A 21,377-nucleotide genomic window follows, 5' to 3' on the forward strand; every position below is an offset into this window, starting at 1 on the left:
TCCACCTCATCTCTAGCACAGATAGAGTGGATAGAAGATCAAAAAAAAGAAGAAAAATTTAAACTGCTCTCTTTTGCTACAGTTGCTTCAGTGTTCACAAACACTTTTCTCTTTATTATGTGTTTTTAAATATAAACACCATTTAATTTTATTACTAGACATTTCTTGCTTAAAATAAAAAATAAATAAAAATCAAGATACTTGTTTTTCTCCTTCTGACCTCAAGGGTATAGCACAGTTAAAGTCACACTAATACTTTTTAAAAGAGAAGTTTGAGAATTCTCATCACTTTCTGTAAGTTACTAGACATAATGGAATTAAATTTATTGGTAACTGTGCAGGCACATTAAAAATCTGAGTGCTTGCAGGTCTGTACAACATATTATTAGGTATTTCTATGGGCAAGATTTATAAGTGAGATCTTGGAGTGAAGGAAAAAAAATAAATGAGTTGCTGGCTTCAAAGAATGCATATTCATCAGATGGATTGCTCATGTTTGTACAGGTACAAACGAAATCTTAAGAGTACTAACTCCTATCAGATTCATATTTGTGATTTTTAATTAAACCAAACAAATACCTGCTTATAACATGAGGGCAACATTAAAAATTTAAAGTCATTGCAAGAATTGGTTAAAAAAATTCCCCTTCCTTGCCTATTAAGATGAATCCTCTGTTTGATTCTTACTCAAACCCAGTACAATTGATTTACAACAAAATACTGTTGGAAATTACCCTAGTTAAATGATCTTAGCCTGTACTACTGATATAATTTAAATTACAGTCAATGGTTTTAAACAGAAAGACAAAACAAAATCCCCCTGATCAAAATCATAGGAACCAGAATGAAGTTTATTAACTTCCAGAAAAACATTTGGTTGTATAGAGAGATTCCTCCATTTTATAAAAGGATTATTATTGGTTATTAGCATAATTCTTTCAACTGTATACATTATGAGTTTTCTCATGGTCTATGGGAGTTTTAATAAACTACCCCCAGAAACTAGCTGCATCCAAGCTTGACTTAATGTTGTGCATATTTTCTCGACGTTGCTTGGTATAAATATTTGCCTCTCCTTTTTGCAGCCGTCGCCTCAGAGCAGACTTTTGTTGTTTGGTCAGTTGACGTTTTATCTTCTGTTTCACCAGTTCCTACAAATAAACAAACAAGTCAGTATCAGAGCTTTATGAAGATCATTTAGTACTAAGACATGGCACAATGATAGCGCATTTTCAATACCAACACGAACACGCATGATCCTAAAAGGAAGGCTTCTGAATATCAAGAAGTTAGTGATCTACACAACAGTTACTGTGAGTAAGCCCAGGTCTGTGCTGTGTTGCACTAAACTGCACATACAGGGCTGTCTTCAGGCCTCTGTTGTGCTGCTCAAATCTATTGGCAGTAGGATAAATTAAGCCAGCTCCCACCCAGTACTGGCAATTAGGCCTCCTGTGAAGCCCTGTCTTAATCTAGAAGTGCAGCAAGAAGTTCTCATGTGAACTTCAGTTTAGCTTTGCTGTAGAAATGATGAACAGAGCTGTTCCGTTGTAAGAAAAATCAAAAAAAGCTCGACTGACTTAAAAGACATTTTTTGCTATGGATAAGATCTGCATGGTGTGCTGCACATTTGTTGGAAGTCACATTCAACTCTAAACCCTCAGGACTCCCAGCATCTAAAGGGGTGTGGGATTATCTATGCTACTCTCTTCTGATAGTCTTAGCTCTAAAAAACAGCATTTTAAATCATACCTTACAGAGTTTAAATGTCTGTCTTATGGGGATCATAAAGGATCAGCATCTCTCAGTGAAAAACATCTGCGTTACAAAAATGTAAAAGCTGATACTAGTCTATGCTTGAATATTAGACAAATGTCTTTTAAAAAAAAAAAAAGAGGAACAAGAACATTTCACATCCTGTAGTAATTATTTTGTTTGTGCCTATTTATTTTTTTTTAGCACCCTGTTTTTTCTGAAGTTTGGATTACAAAGATCTGAGCATGATTCTAATGGAAAACAACTATTCTCTATCACAAGTGTGGCTAAAAAAAGTTGGGCAGTCAGGAGTGATTTACAATTCCTCCTCCAGTTTTACACCATTGTGAGGCACTCTCCTACAAAGATTCACAAGGTCAGGACTGTCTCCTGCTCCTACAGCAAAAGTACTGAAACAGCAACTGCACCTGTTATTTCCATAAATAAAACTGCAGTAGTTTTATGACATTTCATCTGTTATTTACACCTATGTTTACATTCTGAGTTCTGCTCTGAATTATGATGGCAATAGCTACCCATAATAAAAATGAAGCCATGAATTAGACTGTGGCTATGATTTTGTCATTCAGAAAATGACCCCAACTCAAGCTGCTACACTGATATTGACTGCGTACTCACGTATCTTGACTTGCAAGAAAAAAAAAGAGAAATCAAATTCTTTTCATCGCAACAGAATCATATCTTGTTGGAAATCCGAAAGGAGTGTCTTATTTTTATTCTAATTAATAAAACATTAAAAAAAAAATGACATCAAGGAATATATCTGCCCTTAATAAAAGATATGCTGATGGCCTAATAACTGGACAAGAGGAAAAATACCGATCTAATTACATTTCCTTTACATGTACCCTGACTTCACTTGCCTTGTTGCGCTTTGTTGATCTTACTATCAACTCCATTTCACTGCTGCATATGAAGTATTAAGTTGGTAGAGAGTAAATCACGAATCAGAAAGCGTAACTTTGGCAAGCTATGCTCTTCAAGAATTTCTGTGATTAATACAACTAAAGTAACAAAATACAAGGTAGTCAGTGAATCCAATTACTCAATCCTGATTTCAGCTGGAATAATCAGGGAACCACGTGAACAGCAGTTTCCTAAGTTATGTCACATGCAGGCTGACTGTTGAAATGCGGATGAAAAAAGACTTGCATGTAATGTGTCCTTCTTTCCTTGGGAACTAAGCAGCACTCAGTAGCTAACCATGAGTTCTTTGGAAATAATAATTATAGATTCTCTTTAAAAATATTCCTGAGGAGAAACTGATCAGACTTAATTGAAACTGACACACCAATATTTTTCTTTTGCCAATAAAGTATCTGTCATTCTGTGTTTTTTATAGGCAGAACCCTGAAAGAAGGCATCTCTAATTCTCCCACTCTGGTCCAGGACAGGTAACTAGTTTATAGTTTCTTCTTGCCAGAAGAAAATTTCTAAGATGGATACTAGAAGTCCCTGACATGTAATCATAATGTAAATTCACCAAATCCTATCGCTCAACCACAGCATGTCGCAGAAAAAATTCACTAGTCTTTCCATCACCGTAACTTAAATGTGAGCAAATACTGAGCTTTGGAGTAAGTAGATTTACATTTTATTATTAATTTTATTATTTAAGTTTTTGATCATCCACATTGTTTCCTCTAATTAAATTACACCAGTGCCTATAAAGATTTGTACAAGCACAGAAAGATACCTTACTTCAGCTGATGTTCCAAAATTCATGATACTTTCCCTTTTTGGCGTAGCATCCAAGTTATGACTGTACCTACTGCTATTGCTGCCATTGTTTATTTATGCTTCTATGAATTCATTTGTGTAAATTTAAAAATCTGATTATTTTTTAATATGTTTTCTCCACCAAACAGAACACAAGCTGCAAAAACAACAGATAAATACTAGCAGCAATAACAGGTGTAAGCTCTAAGCAGCCCAGTGAATCTTACTGCACTGCCAGTATTTTGCATTTTTAGCTTTATAATTATGTTACAAATAGCTCATTATACACATTGTTTCTTTAGCTCTAACAGTCAAAAGTTAAAACAAGATTCAGTAAAGGGAAGAAACATTATTTTACTCAGCACAAAAGCATGGAAGTAAAAGCGCTATGCAAAGTAAACTGGTGCAGGATAAAATTTTTTATGTGGCTGCATCTCTTAAAAGCTTCTCTGCTAAAGTGCTTTTATCTTTCTTTAGAACAGAAAATTAGGTACATACATGCCATTTATGTATTTTTAACATGTTTTACGTGTCTGCCTGGAGAATATACATACACCCTCTAAATACTGAAAAAGGTTTCTGTAGCTACCTAACGACCACTGCTACCACCAAGTGGTGTAGAGGAGTACAATTTCAAGTACTTTCCTTTAGTAGCACTAAGCTTTTTTTTTTTTTTTTTTTTTAAATTCTGCACACTTACATTAGCAAACCAAAAAGAAAAGGAAAAAAAAAAAAAAAAAACAAAGAAAAAAAAAGATTGCATGTACCAGAAACTAGGGAATTCCTGGCAGGTCATCCTGCCAGGTTTACTTCATACCACAGTTTTTACCTAATCCGTTGTCTCCTTAAGAACATACAGTGCCATTCCCTAGAATAAGAACTGTGATGAAGATCGAAATTGTTTTTTTTTTCCTTGTATGAACTCCTGTTAAAAAAATATGTCTCAGACAAGACACAAACATGCTGTACCTTAACATTTACTTACACACGTAACTTTATTGGCTATTGGTATCTTTAAAACATTTATCTTAAAAAAAACAAATCCAAACATGGTAAGAGTAAGGCAGCCAACTATTCCAAGAATATTGTAGCCACCGACAGGCACCTTGTATAAAACAAGGCTGCTTCACAGAACAACGTATCACCTAAAGGACAGGAGCAAAGCCTTTGTTAGAAAACTAATGAAGCAGTAAATAGCAGACTGGAAAGACTGTAAATGAGAAAGATCAAGTCTAACTGAAAAAAAAAAAAAATTTTAAAAATTGCTCTTGCTGATACTAGAGGTTTCAGATATACTGCGATAATCTGATACTCTAATCAGGCAATAGAAATGCTTTGAATAAACCCAAATTGAAAAGTACATGTTTACTTTTGAACATGTTGCGAAAGAGCTGAAACTACACTAATGTGTTCCCCAAACATGCTCCTAATTGTAAATGAAAATAAGACTAAACATAGGTATGCATATTTACAATGGCAGGTATGTAGTCTGACCTAATTAAAAAAATACCTCGAGGATCAGCTGTTAGCTGAAGGAAGTTTCTTCCTGCTTTGCATAAGAACACTTTATAACTAACAAAGAATGTTGGATTTTTTCCCTTTAAAATGAGAATGCACTTTTAAAAATGCGACAGACGTCGCCTTACTGACTAGTGTATAGTCATGGGTTGAAGAAAAAGACATTAAATTCTGCTGAAAATGTTCTGATGTATATAATGCAGAACATCAAACAAATTCATATTGCCAAAGAAATCACTATTGAAGTGAGTTCACACAAATGGTTCAGAAGTGTGAAGAAATCTCTACGATGACAGGTGAGAAAGGCCGAATTAAATCTCAAGCAGCCACTTTAAAAAAAAAAAAAAATGTAAATTGTGGCTAGCAACAGAAATTACAACTGGTTACATGTTAGTGCATTAACATACATTCACATACATTAGCCTGTTATTGGCTAAATAAAGGGTCGTTAATGCTGATGTAGAGCTTTGATAAAAGAGCAATACATGAAGGAAACTGCTGGAAATAGTTCTGTGTGAACAATTACAGAAGTATCAGTCCTATTTTTCTGTGGGCATGGAAATGCAAATCAGAGAGGTACATGGCACAAGTCTTTTTAAAAATAATTAATGCTAGAGAACATTTTTACAAATAGGTACTACCAGCTATGTGCAATTTAATGTGCTCCAAGGGTAAACTAGATATAATAATATTTACCGCCGGAATAGTTGAACAGCTCCCAAGACTTCTGACTGATGTGATACTTTCAGTCCTTGTTCTGTGTTCAGCAATATGAACGGCACTCTCTTCATTCCTAGAATACATAAATCAATATTTCATTCCACTAGCAAGATAAACATCCTTTGCCTTTATAAGCACTATGTTTCAGTCTCAACTTCTTGAGATATAACCTGAAAACTCACAACAGAACATGCAAGTACTACAAAACATTTGTATTTTAACACTAGTTGTTCACAACAGGCATTTTATGAAAGGAAGAATTTGTTGCACAATAGCCACATGTATACCAAGCACATGAAAAGAAGCTTCAGAACACCAGAAAAAAATATTTCTGATTCTGCAGAATGTTTCGACAAGTCATTTCAATAAAAAGGAAAAGTAGATGAGGGGAAGTATGAGTTTGGTATATGCATCCAGGAACCTGGTCAGCTGGCAAACTCAGACTTGGAATTTCATGTACAAGGGGCTATCCTGAAGGTAAGCAGGAATTTCTGAGTACATCAGGAAAGGAATTAAAACCTAGAAAAGCTTACAATACAATATATTTGACTAATACATTCCAAGGAGCTTGTTCCTGCTATCTTCATCTGAGTAAGCAGCAGAATAATTTGGCTTTGCATCAGCAGTCAAATTACAAACTTATTCATAAAAGTTATTTAGAAGCAGTATTTTAATATCAAGAACTCTTTCAGTACTGATATTAACTGAAATAAAGAAAAAGGGAAAAAAATTCCACCATAGAAAATAAGTTGGTCTACAAATTAAATCCAAGACCTGTTCTCTCATTAGATATGACTACACAGCTAGACAACTGTTCTGTCACAATTTACATATGAAGCATTACACACATAGTACCAATCAAGAGGTTGCCTATCGTGAGACCAATAGGACGATACTCACTGCAATGTTTTCAAAATAAACTGAAAGCCTTGTCTTCAATTTAAACAAGGTTAGCTGAAGACTAGTCCTTTTTGAACTACATAAAAGATTTGCATTTATTTGAGGGAGGAGAGGAACCACACTACTAGACAGCAAATATGAATCTTTACCTGTCATGCCTGATGTTCTCGTTTAAAGTTGACAAGTCAACCAGATCAGGGCATTTGTCTTCATTCTCTTTATCATTACAGCACCCTCCTTGACTTGTCTGATTTTCAACTTCAGCATCATTTTCGGTTATGGTTTTGCCCTTAATAAAAACAAATGCAGAACTCTCCACATCTTCACCGGACTTCCAAAGCATAGCTTGCTCTTCAACTTCTTCTAAGGCTGAACTCAACTTTGACATATTCAGCCTTTGTGTAGTTTCACTACTTTCAGTTGTGTCAGCCTCTTCGCTGGTATACATGAAGTTGTTAGAGGTTCTGCTTTCAGAGAAATCACCCGTTTCATACATGAAGTCTGCATCATTTTCTCTATCTTTCCTGAAGAAGTTGAGTTTATTTTCAGCATCTTCTACAAATTCAGATACCTCTGTTGTATTATCATCCTCATCAGAACCTGGTGGGTAAAGCAGTTCACCATCTTCCTCCATTTCTTTTGTATAGCCGCTGGCAGCAATCTCTCTATCAAGAGAACACTCTCTCCTGTAAAAGAAGTATGCTTTCTTTTAATATGCTAAATCATCAAGACACCGATATGCTACATTTGGTTTAAAAATATTAATCAAACCAGACTATAATTACCCATACTATTAACAAAGAGGATATATTCTGTTGGAACACACAGAACACCACATAATAGTGCTGAACCTTAGGTAACGTATTAATAGAATGAGACCTGAGAGAAGCAAACTTCTACAGAAGATTGTTCCACCTCCATAACCAGCATTTATTTATAGAAAATTATTTTCTTTTCACAGGAATACAATTTGGCTTTAAGTTCAAATTATGATTAAGCAAACAGAAGAACAAAGAATACACTGACACAGAGAGACTGATTCAAGTATGGTAACTTCTTGGAAAAGCACTATAATGAAATAAACCCCATTTCATTGCAACAGTTTCAGTCTTATAATAAGTAAAGTTACTTTTCAAAATGGACAAAAGACATTAGGAAGAAAACTATGAACATAATAATGTTTGAAGAGGCAGTCACCTATGTGACTAGTATTTACTAGCATTTTAAAAATAAATTTAAAATTGAAACCCAAATTAGTCTTCAATATACTAGAACTGTCAAATAGGCTTTGCGAAGCGGGAGAAACTGATTCTGCATCACTGTTAACGTTTCCTAGATCCACAATTTGGATCAAACTTTTAGGTTGATCTCTCTTCCTTAGCTGCAAGAGGAAAGACAATGGAAGCAGCAGCAGATTTTAAAGAACGCTTTAGCTTTTAGAAACCACTTACAGCAACTTTGAAGAAAACACAATAGGAATGACAAAACAATGATTTAAAAATCACATAGTTGGGCCTATTTCTTTTTATTTCTCCTACAAGCATATCTCACAGGCACCCATTTTTCTCACAAAACCAACACAAATACCACAAATAGGAGAACTCAAATTCATATGGCAGTTTCTACCTGATGTCTTTGAATGATGGGAAGAGCTCACTCTCGTAGTTGAAGCGTTTCTTAAAGAACTCCTTAATGCAGTTAACATCTCTGTCAAAATACCTGTAAACAAAGCCAGAATTGTACAAACACAAAATCAAGGTGATGAAGTCTACTCCAATGACAAACTTTTAACCTACATTTCTTGACTTTTACTGATTTTATTTTAAAATCATTTCAATTAGTGATTCCAAGACAAACAGCTAGGGAGACAAACTGGTGCAGTAAGCATTTCTAAGCATTTCTAAGCATTTCTTAACAACGTCATTCTCTCTGAGAAGCAATTAGTTACGTATTTTTCCTAAAGAGACATTTCCAAACACGCTCATCAATCAACGTTTGGAACTTTATTTGTGCTGCATGACAACAATGGTAGAAAAAAAAACCAGAAACAGGCTTATGGAAACAAGTCATGGTTGACTGTTGCTGTCATCAGCTCTTGTGAGATTTACTTTGAAAACATCATTAAAGTTGAACCTACCATTCAGCATTCGCATGTGATGTTGATACCATCTGAGGGAAATCAATCATAGTGACACGGTCATCATTATCCAATATGAGATTAAATTCATTGAAATCACCATGAATCAAACCATGATTGGCAAGTTTTACAATAAGATCCATTAATTCACTGTAGACGGAGGCAGGATCTTCCATTTGGCGCACCTGGCACCTGAAAAGTTAAATAAAATAAAATACTCTGAATGTTGAAAGACTTAATTTAAAAACATAGACAAAATACATGGAACACATCTGACAGAATGCCAGGGTAATTCAAATTAAAAGGGATTTCAGGTCCAATACCCTCCTCTGAGTCAACTCAGAGATCAGACCAGATTGCTCAGGGCTTTGTCTAGCTGGGGCTTGAAAAATTCCAGGGATGGAGAGCCACTGTGCAACCTCCTCAAGCACCGTAGCACCCTGTGCCACTGCTTCACTGTCCTCAATTTAAGAAAATGTCTCCTTTTATCCAAGCTAAATCTCATTTCAATTTATGCTCATTGTCTCCCATCAGGCACCATTGTCATAATGCATTATTTAAATAATGGATCTGTAAATTTTTATGTCTCTCCTGTTTTAGGTAATCTTATGGTCTCAGTGGGAACTAGGTCTTCTTGTATTCAAATTCAAATCCCCCACAACATCTTTTTTTACAAAAACCTATTTTATAGACTGTTAGGGGGAAAAAAACCAACCCAAAACACACACAAAAACACTCACAAAAAAAAACGAAGAAAAAAGCTTAACGTGTTCCTGAGCCTATACCTAAGAAAACAAAGTACCTTAAGTGGCAAAATACAAATTGTCTGGTCTTTAGAAAGAAACCAAGTAAACCAGCAGTTATCTTATTGTACCATAACGTGTCAAAAAGTGCTCAGCATTTACAGTTATGTGAAATATTTTAGTCTGAACGCAGACTACAGTATTGAGAATGGATCATTTGTACGATACAAAGAATGAAAAACGGAAGTCTAGCAGCTCTGTAACAGGGTCCTGTTGAACACTTCCACATTCATACCAAAACGAACTGGTGACACTTCTCATAACCACAGGTCTGTATCATAAAAGGTCCCGCTTGTTGAATTTGGAAGTCGTGTTAAGTGGTATCTTCTGAGATTGGAATCTCAGGACTCAAGGACCAGGGGGAAGGGCTGGAGCAAGGAAGATGTACCTTTGGTGGAAGAGCGTCGGTTCAGGCAATAGTTAAGCAAACTGGACACACAGAAGTCCACAGTACTTGATGGGAACAGCTTGACAGAAGGACCTAAAGATCTTGGTGGTCACCAAGTTGAGCATGAGCCAGCAATGTGCCCTCGCTGCAAAGGCGACTAATAGTATCCTGGGCTGCATTAGACAAAGCATTGCCAGCAAGTTGAAAGAGGTGATCTTTCACGTCTACTCAGCACTGGTGAGGACACAACTGGAGTACTGTGTCCGGTCCTGGCCTCCCCAGTAGAAGAGAAACATGGACATACTGGAGAGAGTTGAATGAAGAGCCACAAGGATGATTAAGGGGTTGGAGCACCTCTCCTATGTGAAGAGGCTGAGAGCTGGAACTGTTCAGCTTGAAGAAAAGGTGCTCAGTGGGATCTCATAAATATATATAAATACTGGAAGGGAGGGAGTAAAGAGGACAGAGCGAGACTTTAATCAGTGATGTCTAGGGACAGGACCAGAGCCAATGGGCACAAACTGGAACGCAGGTCTGTCTGCCTGAATATAGGAAACACTTTTTCCACTGTGAGGGTGACTGAGCACTGGCACACGTTGCCCAAACAAGTTGCGGAGTCTCCCTCCTTAGAGGCCATCAAAAGTCATCTGGACATGGTCCTGGACAACAAGCCCTGGGTTGCCCTGCCCAAGCAGGAAGGTTGGATCAGATGACCTCTGGAGGTCCCTTCCAATCTCAACCATTTTGTGATTTTGTGAGAAGTGAAATAAAGTAGTAGACAAGGAGAATGAAGACCAATTTGCCAGGAACCTCGGATAACCCTGTACTTGTCAGAGAGAGCATAACAATTGTTTACTGTAACTCACCAACTCTGCCCTAGTTTTTTAATTTGGGCAACAGACAATAGAAAAACTGGAAACAGGCTCTAGGTGGGCCTGCTTGAGCAGCATGTTTGGACCAGGTGACTGTTAGAGGTGCCTTCCAAGCTCAACTATTTGGAGGTTCTTTGGCATATTTGAAATAATTCTCATCCACTGCTCACCTCCTTCAGGTTAGAATCACAAAACAGGGAGAGCACAGTAAAATTCCATTGCAGATGTCCACATGGAACTTGAAGTATATATACAGGATGGACGTGGAATATTTTAAATAATGAAAGTGGGGAGACAATATAATAAACTCTTCTATGCTACTCTTCAACTGTTAAAACTTTGGAACTAATTCCTTTTTGATTAAACTGCCCACTTTAGATCTTGTTTACTATACAAGAGCATGGACTGGTTTGTTCCAGAACTTTAAATCTCGGGACAAGCACATAGGTTATTTTACCTTGTATCAAATATACAGGCCTTTGCATTCTGCTCTGCAAAAAAACCAAACCAGCCCTTCATGTGCAAACCTCAACGATATTTAGTGTTTCTAGATGTTGAACAACTGAAGCAAAGTAACCTTCCTTGAAGAAGCAAAACCAGATTACGCATGGTATTCTCTGTAAACAGAGCAGAAGTTCTAAAACTGTGAGTCATAATCTTACCTGAGTTATCAGAGCAAGGATCATGAACTGGAGTTTTGAACATGAAGGATATTATATTCAATATTGTATATATCCAATAACATATAGAATATGGGATTTCTCTGTAGAAACCATTACTAACTAGTAACTAACAATTACTAACTGTAGCAATACAAACACACTGCTCTTTTGATGTATTCTTTACTTAAAAAATTAGTCTATTTCACCAGTTTCTTCGGACTAAGAAAAAAGCAATTTCTCTGAATAAAGAGGTAAGAGAAGCAAGACTGTAACGAAGTAGAATGCAAATGAGTGTAGGCAAGAGACCATTATTCAGCATGGTGAAGTCAGAATTCACTAGCATGACATGGAAAAACCCTAACCCTGTTACTTACTGAACCTAACATTGTTAAGGTTTCTGTAACACAGATATTTCAAGCTTCAGTACTTACAAAGGATAGCCATCAATAAGTTCCATAACAACTGCATGCCTGTTGTAGTCTACAGGTTTTGGAACAGGAAATTTTCTGTCATGCAAAGCCTGGAAAAAGACAACACACTGAAGAATTAAAACTAAATAGTTATGAAAACATTACATATACTGACAAACTCCTGTCTAGGACAAGCAATAATATTTATTGTGGAAGCAGCAAACACTACTGAAATGCTAAGTGGAAACATCAAATAACATGCTTAAGGAGGCATAACAGCCATCTGAACTTTCACTGCAAAGACAAGTAGAATTTGTAAGTTTAGAAACAGCACTGCACTGCTGTATTATCTACAGTTTAATTGTGCATCTGGAAGAAAAACACAACAGAATGGAAAAATGACAGACTCGTATCTCATCTGTTAGCCCAAGTATTCAAGAACAGGTAACTGGGAATAGGGTGTCAGGCATTAGAAAAAAATTCCACACTAAGTTGCTGCCAATACAGTTCTGCCTGACTAGTTAATCTATACTCGGTTGCTGTAATACAAAAGTTCACTCTTCAGTATCAATAACCAGCATTACAGCACACTAAAGATTAACCAAAGGTAAGTCATAGTATTTTGAAGCTCTCTGGTTTGCCTTTTTTAAAGCAAATTTAGTCATTCACTTGATCCACTCAACTTCTTTATTGGTTCATTCTCTTTTATTCTTTCTCTTGTTCCCAGTGAATTTTTCCAAGATAGAGTTCTAAGTTAAAGCAACATAAATACAGCTTTTGTTACTTAAATATTACACTATTATCACTTTTGCACACACAATCCTCCCCCAACTCTGTTTTCAGGGAAACTGACCGCCACGATTGATTTCCTACAAGTCCTGACCATAAAATGCTTTATCAGTTGGATCAACTAGACCAATATAGAGGTTTTAAATGATGTTAATAGTTCTTTCTCTCTCTGTGGAGGCCACTGGTAGAACCTATTAATGATTTTTAAGATAAACAAGGAAGTATTTAATGTATATAGTACTCTTGAATAGCACAAAAGGAGAAGAGAAAACTAGGGGTTTTTTACAAATAATTATTTTTCCACCTTTAACTTTCAATTACTGGATAACATCAGCATTTTTTAGTGCAGGCCAAAAAATACAGAACTCTAAGAGCAGCAATATACACTTGGAAATTAAATCTTTTCCCACAGTACAGAATAAAGCGTGTCTTTTCAAATCAAAACACCACTGTGGACTGAAAGATTTCCCTAAACAGCACAGCAACAACTGAAACCATGTTAAACTAAAAAATAATTAAATGAATTTAGAAAAAATAATTCTGACCAGTAACTGTAAATTTCCTTACTTTTTAAGGTGTTTTTGCAAGCTTATGCAATAATTTTCAAAGGAAAAACAGCAAAACTGGTGAAATATGAATTATTGATCCATGAATAAAAACATCAATTTGAAATTCTCTCATGACACCTACTTCTGTTCCACATGACTTCCATGGCAAAGCTTCATTTCGTCATTGCAAAGTATACAAAACACATTGCACTGAAATTCTCTGAAACGTATACTTAAAGTTCATTAGGGGGAAGAAAAAAAAAAAAAAAAGCGCATAAATCCTACCAGCACTGCAAATCCAAATTGATCTAAAAACAGTCCAAAAAGTATCTTCCAGTCTACTACACCATTGCTGATACTGTGTGAATGGCCACCTACCTTCATATAGGCAAACTCCTTCATTGCTGCTAGCCGGGATAAATACAGCCATGACATTTTATGTCTGTGCTTGTGGTAGTCACGTTTATTTTTCAGACTGCGAAAAGAAGTTCTTCCAAGCCTATGTAATTTCAATGCATACTGCTGCTCCTCTTCATTTGCAACAATATAAATATCTAGAAGACACATAATGGCATTGATTGAATAAATTATATCTAACACACTAGTATCTAATGAAAAACTGCAGTGGTAAGTTTGGTATTTCACTTCTCACAATTACTATTTCTGGCATAGCAAGTTCTACTACAGTTAGTTATTGTTAAAGAGACTGTGGAACTCCGTTAGAAGAAATACTGATGCGATATGAGACATCTTTCAGAGTAGGAGACCTTAAGGTTCCAATATTCACGTTAACATCCTCAGGCTACCTGCACAGCAAAGAAAAAATGAAAGCTATCCTTGAGAGAAATCTAGGGCAGATGCTTCCACGTTCTGGAAAAGCCGCCTTCTTTCTATTGAGTGGATAGACAACCCAAGGGACCAGCTTCTTAATTTAAACAGCGTTAACAGATAGCCTATGTTTCATTTCTACTATTTGTCCCCAACAATCTTCTTCTCATTCTTCAATTACACAAATTATGTGCTGTGTCAAATTACAATCAACATGAACGTAAGAGGAACCAAGTTAGTACTCCAATAGTTTTGAGACTATTTTACTTTAATATTTTATTTCTAAGTGGGATTAAAAAAAATGAAGTTGTCTTTTTGCTAAAATGGTTCAAAGCTCTTCACAAAGCATGAGACAAATAACATCTGTCTACAAAGTACCTTTTTAAGCGATGAACCAAGAATCAGACAAAATAGTCTAAGGAGAATGACACTCTTGTGAAGAAATATTCAATAACAGCCAGAAGCCTCAAATAGAATTTCAACAAGTGGCCCATAAATCTTGGTGTCTGACAGATTAATGTTGACTGTCCAGAGGAACACTTACCTAGTTTCTAGCAAAATATTTGCAACATTACAGCTGTGTTTGCTTAAAAAAAATTACTGAAAGTGTTTTTAATTACCTGATTCTTTGCCAACACCCATCTGGTTTCCAACAGAATCTATGACTTGTCGGGAAGACAGAGTTTTCAAAGCAAGGTAATCATATCCCGCATTAGTTAACCGATAACCCTGGACAGCTAGTCAAAAATAAAATACAAAACATTTAATTTCTCATTATGTAATACATTAAAATAAGTCTCAACTTAGTCTTGTTTTTTGTTTCAGCTTACAGTACACAACACTCAAGATTTCACCTGTTGGCTAATATCAGCCCATTTCGACAGAATAGTGAAGATGTTTAAATTCCTGCAAGTTTTATGAAAACTGACAACTGGGCAAAAGACAGACATGCTGTTAGCACCTCTCTAAAAGTGGCAATAGCAGTTTGTGAATTGCCTGGGAAAACCCAAGAGGCATTTTTGAAGATACACATGTAGGAGATAAACAAGGATTTGGGATTGTTATTATGATCTAGAGTGACCCTTAATGCTCTGAAGAACTGGGACAAAAACGACAGGAATTTCCTGCAGATTCCTATGGTAAGTTTGCAAAGATGCTACTAGAAGGCTGAAGAAAGTGGGGAAAGGCCTGCAGAACTATTACTTATAACATGACAGGGAAGAAAAACTACTTCAGTAGCTGTTTCTGAGGAGGTGAAAAGTACCAGGTTTTTGCAGTCTGCTTCAGTTTGTGTACTATAAGACTCCAACTCATTTGGCTTGATTTACAGAATCAGAATGGTTTAGGTTGGAAGGGACCTTAAAGATCACCAAGTTCCAAACCCCCTGCCGTGGGCAGGGACACCTCCCACTACTTCAGGTTCTCCAAAGCCCCATTGAGCCCGGCCTTGAACACTTCTAGGGATGGGGCATCCACAGCTTCTCTGGGCAACCTGTTCCAGTGTCTCACCACCCTCACACTGAAGAATTTCTTCCTAAGATCTAATCTAAATCTACCTTCTTTCAGTTTAAAACCATTACCCCTCATCCTATCGCTACACTCCCCAATAAAGACTCCCCTCCCCATCTCTCTTGTAGGTGTCCTTTAGGTACTGGAAGGCTGCTATAAGATCTCCCCAGAGCCTTCTCTTCTCCAGGCTGAACAACCCCAACTCTCTCAGCCTGTCTTCATAAGGAGAGGTGCTCCAGCCCTCTGATCATCTTTGTGGCTCTCCTCTGGACTCGCTCCAACAGTTTCATGTCCTTCTTATGTCGGGGGCTCCAGAGCTGGAGCACTGCTGTATGTATCACTGTATGTATTCGAGCACTGTTGTATGTATTGTTAACTGTTCATCTCATTTCTGCCTCTCATCTTTGTAGGCACGAGCAGCTCAGTAGACAGTTACAGCCTTTGGTGCTACACAAATCCATATTCCCAGGGCAGGTGAAAGAAAAGTTAAGGACCGGAAGTGCTCTTGGATGCTCACACATTCCAAACTGTGGTACTTCTGCAAGTATCACTGTGAGGCACTGGGGACACAATAAGAGAGGGAGCTGAACAAAAAATAAATTCAAACTCACTTTTAGTTCGTTCATAAGCTAGAAGTTTGTGCTTCACCAACTCTCTCAAAATTTTATTACAGCCCCCATGTTTAAGGCTGGCAATGGAAGCAATTAAGCTAGCAGGAACTATTTCATGGTTCTTCATGCCCATTTCCACCTATAAGAGTAAATAAAAATAGACTTGTTAGCTCCTGTGTTCAACAATTAAATAATACCACATCCCACTTGAGACTAAAATCACCTTCATGGATGCATTATTACTATTTTTTATGACTTAACCAGCCCTTTTAATGTGCATCACTGCCCCTTGACACCCTTTGTATAATTCAGCCTTGAAATTTCTACAGTAATGGCCAAAAGATGAATGGCTGACCAGATTTTCAGTCTCGGTAGTTGAAGAAGTAGCTGTTCTTCTGAAATGAGTCTTTTCTCGTAATTACACAGACATGGCTCAACCTGCTTTTCCACCAGTATCTCTGCTGTCAGTACACACCTGGCACGGCCTGCGCTTACCATGTAACAGCCAAGGCAGCATGCCGCACACTGGTAAGCCTCTGCTCACTCCTCCTTTGGATGCCAGCAGCAATCGGCACGTGTAGAGAAACTGGTGAGAGTACCTTACTGGGCGGCCGCCATCCGCGCAGCCCCAGCGACCACCCCGCTGTTAACGACCCCTCCGAGGAGGCCGGCTGAAGGCAAGCATGGCACGATCTGGGCCCTCCCCATCGGGAAACACCAACATCGGACCCGAGTGAAGGCAGCGAGAACAGTAACAGGTCCCACTACTCTGCAGCCTTTCTTCCGCTACTGTCTGCGACACAACCACCCCGGTCACCCATCCGGGAACGGAACCTGCCCGGCCTCGCTTAGCTAAGCGGCCACACGGAACCACTTGCGCAGGGCTAGGCTAGGCTAGGCTGGGCTAGGCTAGGCTAGGCAGGCCTTCCCCCCGGCTTGCCCCGCCGGCCAGGCCTCCCCCCCCCCCCCCCCCCCCGGCTCACCGCTGTCAGGACCCTGAAGTGCTCCCTGGAGAGGTACCGAAGCATCACCACGTTCAGCTTCCCCATGACCGCTGCAGCCGATACGCGCCCGCGGCGCGAAAAGCCGGCTAAGTTCGCCGATAAGCACAGCTAGGCCGCCCCGTTCCGCCCCTGCGGAAATGCGCCCAGAGAGCGTGTGTGTCGCGTCGCGTCGCGTCGCGTCGCGTCGCGTCGCGTCATGTCCCGTCCCGCCCCGCCCCGCCCCGCCCCCTCCCGCATGCGCAGAGCTTTCGACACGGCGGCAGCGAGCGCCTCCGGGGTTGGGGTACTGCACGCTTCGGTCCTGGCAGCTGCGTACACACTCGTGTCGTCGGCCGGATCTTTGCACGCTCCACTCACCAGTAAGTCATTACGGACTAAAAATCAAGAGAGAATAATCCTTTACTCCGCGACTGGCTCGACCTCTCTCCCTACTGCGAATTAACGAAGTTGGGTGGCATGTGTATCTGCCAAGACCGACGTCCTCGAAGAAACCACTCTTGGGTAGAGGCGGGGAGAGCAACCGGCATGTTCCGCGGCGGCGCCAGCACGAACGACAGAGCGGCACCCCGGCGCCGCACCCCGGCGCCACCCCCCGCCCCGCGCGCCCGTGTGCCCGCCCGGCGGGCGCGGTTCGGGGTGTGAGGCGCTGGGAGCCCCGGCGCCGTGTCAGCCCACTAATCCTGTGCTCCGAGCCCAGGGGGTGGTGTGTCGCGCCCATGGGCAGCCCCTTCTGCGAATTCTTTTTTTTCTGTCATGCGTGATAGTAATGCTGAAAGAAGTAGAAATACTGATGGGAGGAAAGAAACCCCAAACCGGGGGTTATATAAACACTGCAGTTCACTGGGGGCCGTTCTTCCCCCCAGCCCCTTTGAGGAAGAGGTGGTAGTCTGAACTGCCGTGTACCGACTGGGAAAGGAAATATATTTACTGCTTTTTTAGTAACTGCTCTGCATTGTGTATCAGACTGCAGTGGTGAGGGGTTAGTTAATTTCAGCCTGTAGCCGTAATGAAAAATGAGACCTTTTCCTCAGTTGCTTTGTAATATTAACTACTTGTGATGAAAAGATTTCTGGTGAACTTCTTGCCTACTGAATTTGTTCAGGTTTTTTTCTCAAGGTCTTCGAGAAAAGGTGGAAAGGGTGTCTTGACTTAAACCAGTAAATCCTTGATACTTTTTTTAATTTTCAGAATTTAAACATTATAGTATGTGCCTTGCCTCTTCTCTCCCTTCCCCCCTTCCCCCCCCCCCCGCTTTTTTTTTCCTTTTTTTTTTCTTTTTTCCTTAAGTCTTTCTGACGTGGCAAGTCAGAAGGGTATTACTTATCAAGTATCTTTGAGAAAAGTTTTCACAATGATAGCAAGATCTGTGTATTTGTGTCTGTTTTAATAAGTTGCCAGCAGTACAGGCAGAAACTACATATAAAGACCTGAAATAATTTATGTATTTAGTGTGCTAGCGTGTGATGCAGTGCTCTCCCAAGTAGTGAGGAGGAGGAGGAGGAGGTAGAGGAGTGGCATATGCTGTGTTGAAATTCTTTACAGCAGTGGTGCATGCAAAAGTGTAATAGGTAGGTCAGCCTCATCCCATGGGTATCTGCTTTCTACCAGATCACTGTTACCTTTATTGAAACCAGAGCCCCGTGATTCTAACTTTCTACTACAGTGTCATCTCTCTAACCTGCACAAGCCATAGTTCCATATCCACCCCTCCACTCATGCTACCTGTACCTTTCGAAGTATCACGTTTTACCATACAATAAGTAGGCATGCCGCTCAGCTACACGTTTCAGGTTCTTCTCAAGGAGAGGGTTCACTGCTGCTCAACATCTAATTAGCATTGAAGCAGTTACTTTATAGCATCTGATAGAAAGAGGTGGTAAATATTTACAGCTGATCAGCTTTTGTTCTGTACCTGCCCCGCAACAGATTTGTCCAGGGTAGCTGTGCCTTATTCATTCCACATATCTTCTCAAAGACTTTTTGTTCTGTGGTATGTCTGTGGTGTTTGTTACTGCCTGCCATTGTGCCACCTTGCTGGTAGGGGTTGGCCAGCATGCAGGTGGGCAGAGTTGTCCAGTACAAGGTGTTTAGTGCCTGACAGTGCTCAGGTAGTCAGGACTGCTTGACAGCGTCATATGCTACCTGGACTGGGAACACCAGACCACAAAGTGCTGCTCTTGGGGTGGTTGGGTGATGGAAAGGAGGAGACAAAACAACTTCTGCGTGTCCGCAAGATGGTATGGCAGAGATATTCTTTTGTGGTCTCTCGTGTAGGTTGTCCAGCCATAAGGAGTCTGTGGAGAAATAAACAGCAGTAACATAAACTGCATGTGGGACGCCTAACCATTCTCAATGTTTTAAGTTAGCGCTCAGTGAAACACAAAGTGTAATTAGGATAAATTTGACTGTATTTGTTTCCTCAGTATTAGTAGTACACTTTCAGGAAAACTGAAAGAAGCGTAGGAGGCTGGTGAAGTATCTAGAGACCAAGTCCTGTGAGGAGCAGCTGAGGGAACTGGAGTTGTTTAATCTGGACAAGAGGAGGCTGAGGGGAGACCGTATAGCTCTCTACAAGTACTTGAAAAGAAGTTGCAGCAAGATGGGTGTTGGTCTGTTTTCCCAAGTAACAAGCAATAGGAAAAAGAGGAAATGGCCTCAGGTTTAGATAGGATATTAGGAAAAATTTCTTCACTGAAAGGGCTACTAAGCATTGGAACAGGCTGCCCAGGGAAGCGGTTGAGTCGCCCTCTCTGGTCGTATTTAAAAGATGGGTAGACATGGTGCTTAAGGACATGGTTTAGTGGTGGTGTTGGCAGTGTCATGTTTACAGTTGGACTCAATGATTTTAAGGGACTTTTCCAACCTAAATGATTCTATGATTTGTTGTCCAGTTCATGTATGTCGGTAATGCACTTGACTATGAGGCATAGGTTTGGGGTTTTTTTTTTGGGGGGCAGGCTGTTTGTTTTGGGTGTTTTTCAAATTAATATTATTTTTATTTCATCCATGTTCTCACATGATGTGATGAAGAATGGCATATCCCCATTTGCTGTCTGGCATCTCTGCTGCAAGGTTTGCTAGCAAGCTTTGGAAGAGGAGGTAGTTCTATAAAATCTTTATACTAGAAACACCGGGAACAGGTGACTGTAAGGTTAGTTCCCAAATGAGCTGTCTCAAGGTGAAAAAAAAAGGATATGAACCCACTGTACAATTAGTTAATTAAGAAACTGCCTGTTTGAATATCCTCCTATATTCATAATATTCCTATCCAGAACGTCATATTCATGGCCCTGAACAAGGAATAGTAACTTTAAAATTTTCTTCCAGTCTGTCTTTAGTACGAGCTACTGCTACTATGTTTTGGATTCTAACTGCAGCAGATCTTGTTGCATATTCTTAATATAGAATCACTTCTTTACAGCACAAATATGTTCTGGACTTAAAAGGAGGCCCCTTGAAAGCTGAACTTGCAAACTGAGATGTTACATTTTCAGTACAAATGGTTAAAAAAAGGGATCTTTCTTAAAAATTGCTTGTGAGCTTAAGGTCATAACCACAAAAAAAGAATGTTCTCTGGAAGTCTGCACTGATGTAACAAAGTTAATGAGGACTGTAAAAAATATGGTTATTTTTGACTGGTCAGTATACTTCTAAGGTCATGTTGCCGTTATCATGAAGAATATTAATAGCAAAATTGCATTTTTGATATTTTTAAACTTTGGCTCATATGTGTGTGTGCGTGTATGAATGATCAGTATGGGGACAGAAAAAAACTGGTATTTGTAAAAACTTTTCTAATGAATAGCAGGGTCTATGCCAGGTGTACAAATGCTGCACATTCCTTTCTGAAGGTAGTTTTATAAATCCACAAAAGCTCTTGTTGAATGTAAGGTTTAAACAGTGCAGTTCATATAGTAGACTCTTTCATAGCAGTTTTGGAAAACTGCTGTTCTCAAGACAGATATGAATGTTTACAGGTTTATTGCTGCAGGTGTCCCTTTTCAAATGAAAATTAGTAGTTTAGGGCTAGATTGTGGTAATGTTACAGTTTCTAGTTTAGGTAACTGCTAATGTGTCTGAATTACTAAAAGAGAAAAAGTGATTACTGTATGTATAAGAAGCCCTTAGTAATCACTGTTTTTTACCTACATATTTATACCTGGAATTTCAGATCCGCATTTGG

General features: G+C 39.0%; 1 protein-coding gene across 1 annotated transcript; it reads right to left on the reverse strand.

Annotated features, from left to right (window-relative positions):
- Positions 1-831: 831 nt before the first annotated feature.
- Positions 832-17,367, reverse strand: RIOK2 (RIO kinase 2). Its single transcript, XM_074166422.1, has 10 exons — positions 17,174-17,367; positions 16,191-16,329; positions 14,691-14,807; positions 13,621-13,796; positions 11,927-12,015; positions 8,771-8,962; positions 8,260-8,352; positions 6,783-7,319; positions 5,710-5,806; positions 832-1,151 (listed from the first exon to the last, which is right to left on the reverse strand). Exons 1-10 carry the CDS (start codon positions 17,237-17,239, stop codon positions 990-992), a joined length of 1,668 nt encoding a protein of 555 aa, XP_074022523.1. The 5' UTR covers positions 17,240-17,367; the 3' UTR covers positions 832-989.
- Positions 17,368-21,377: the final 4,010 nt, after the last annotated feature.

Source organism: Numenius arquata, chromosome Z (assembly GCF_964106895.1).
Source record: "Numenius arquata chromosome Z, bNumArq3.hap1.1, whole genome shotgun sequence".
NCBI classification, from domain to species: Eukaryota; Metazoa; Chordata; class Aves; order Charadriiformes; family Scolopacidae; genus Numenius; species Numenius arquata.

Coding starts and splice junctions, on each gene's coding strand:
- RIOK2 (XM_074166422.1), bottom strand. CDS start 17,239: ATGGGGAAGCTGAACGTGGTGATGCTTCGGTACCTCTCCAGGGAGCAC. Junction 12,016..13,620: donor AGGAGTTTGCCTATATGAAG/GTAGGTGGCCAT, acceptor GTCTTTTTCCAG/GCTTTGCATGACAGAAAATT. Junction 8,353..8,770: donor TCACATGCGAATGCTGAATG/GTAGGTTCAACT, acceptor CTTTGTTTACAG/GTATTTTGACAGAGATGTTA.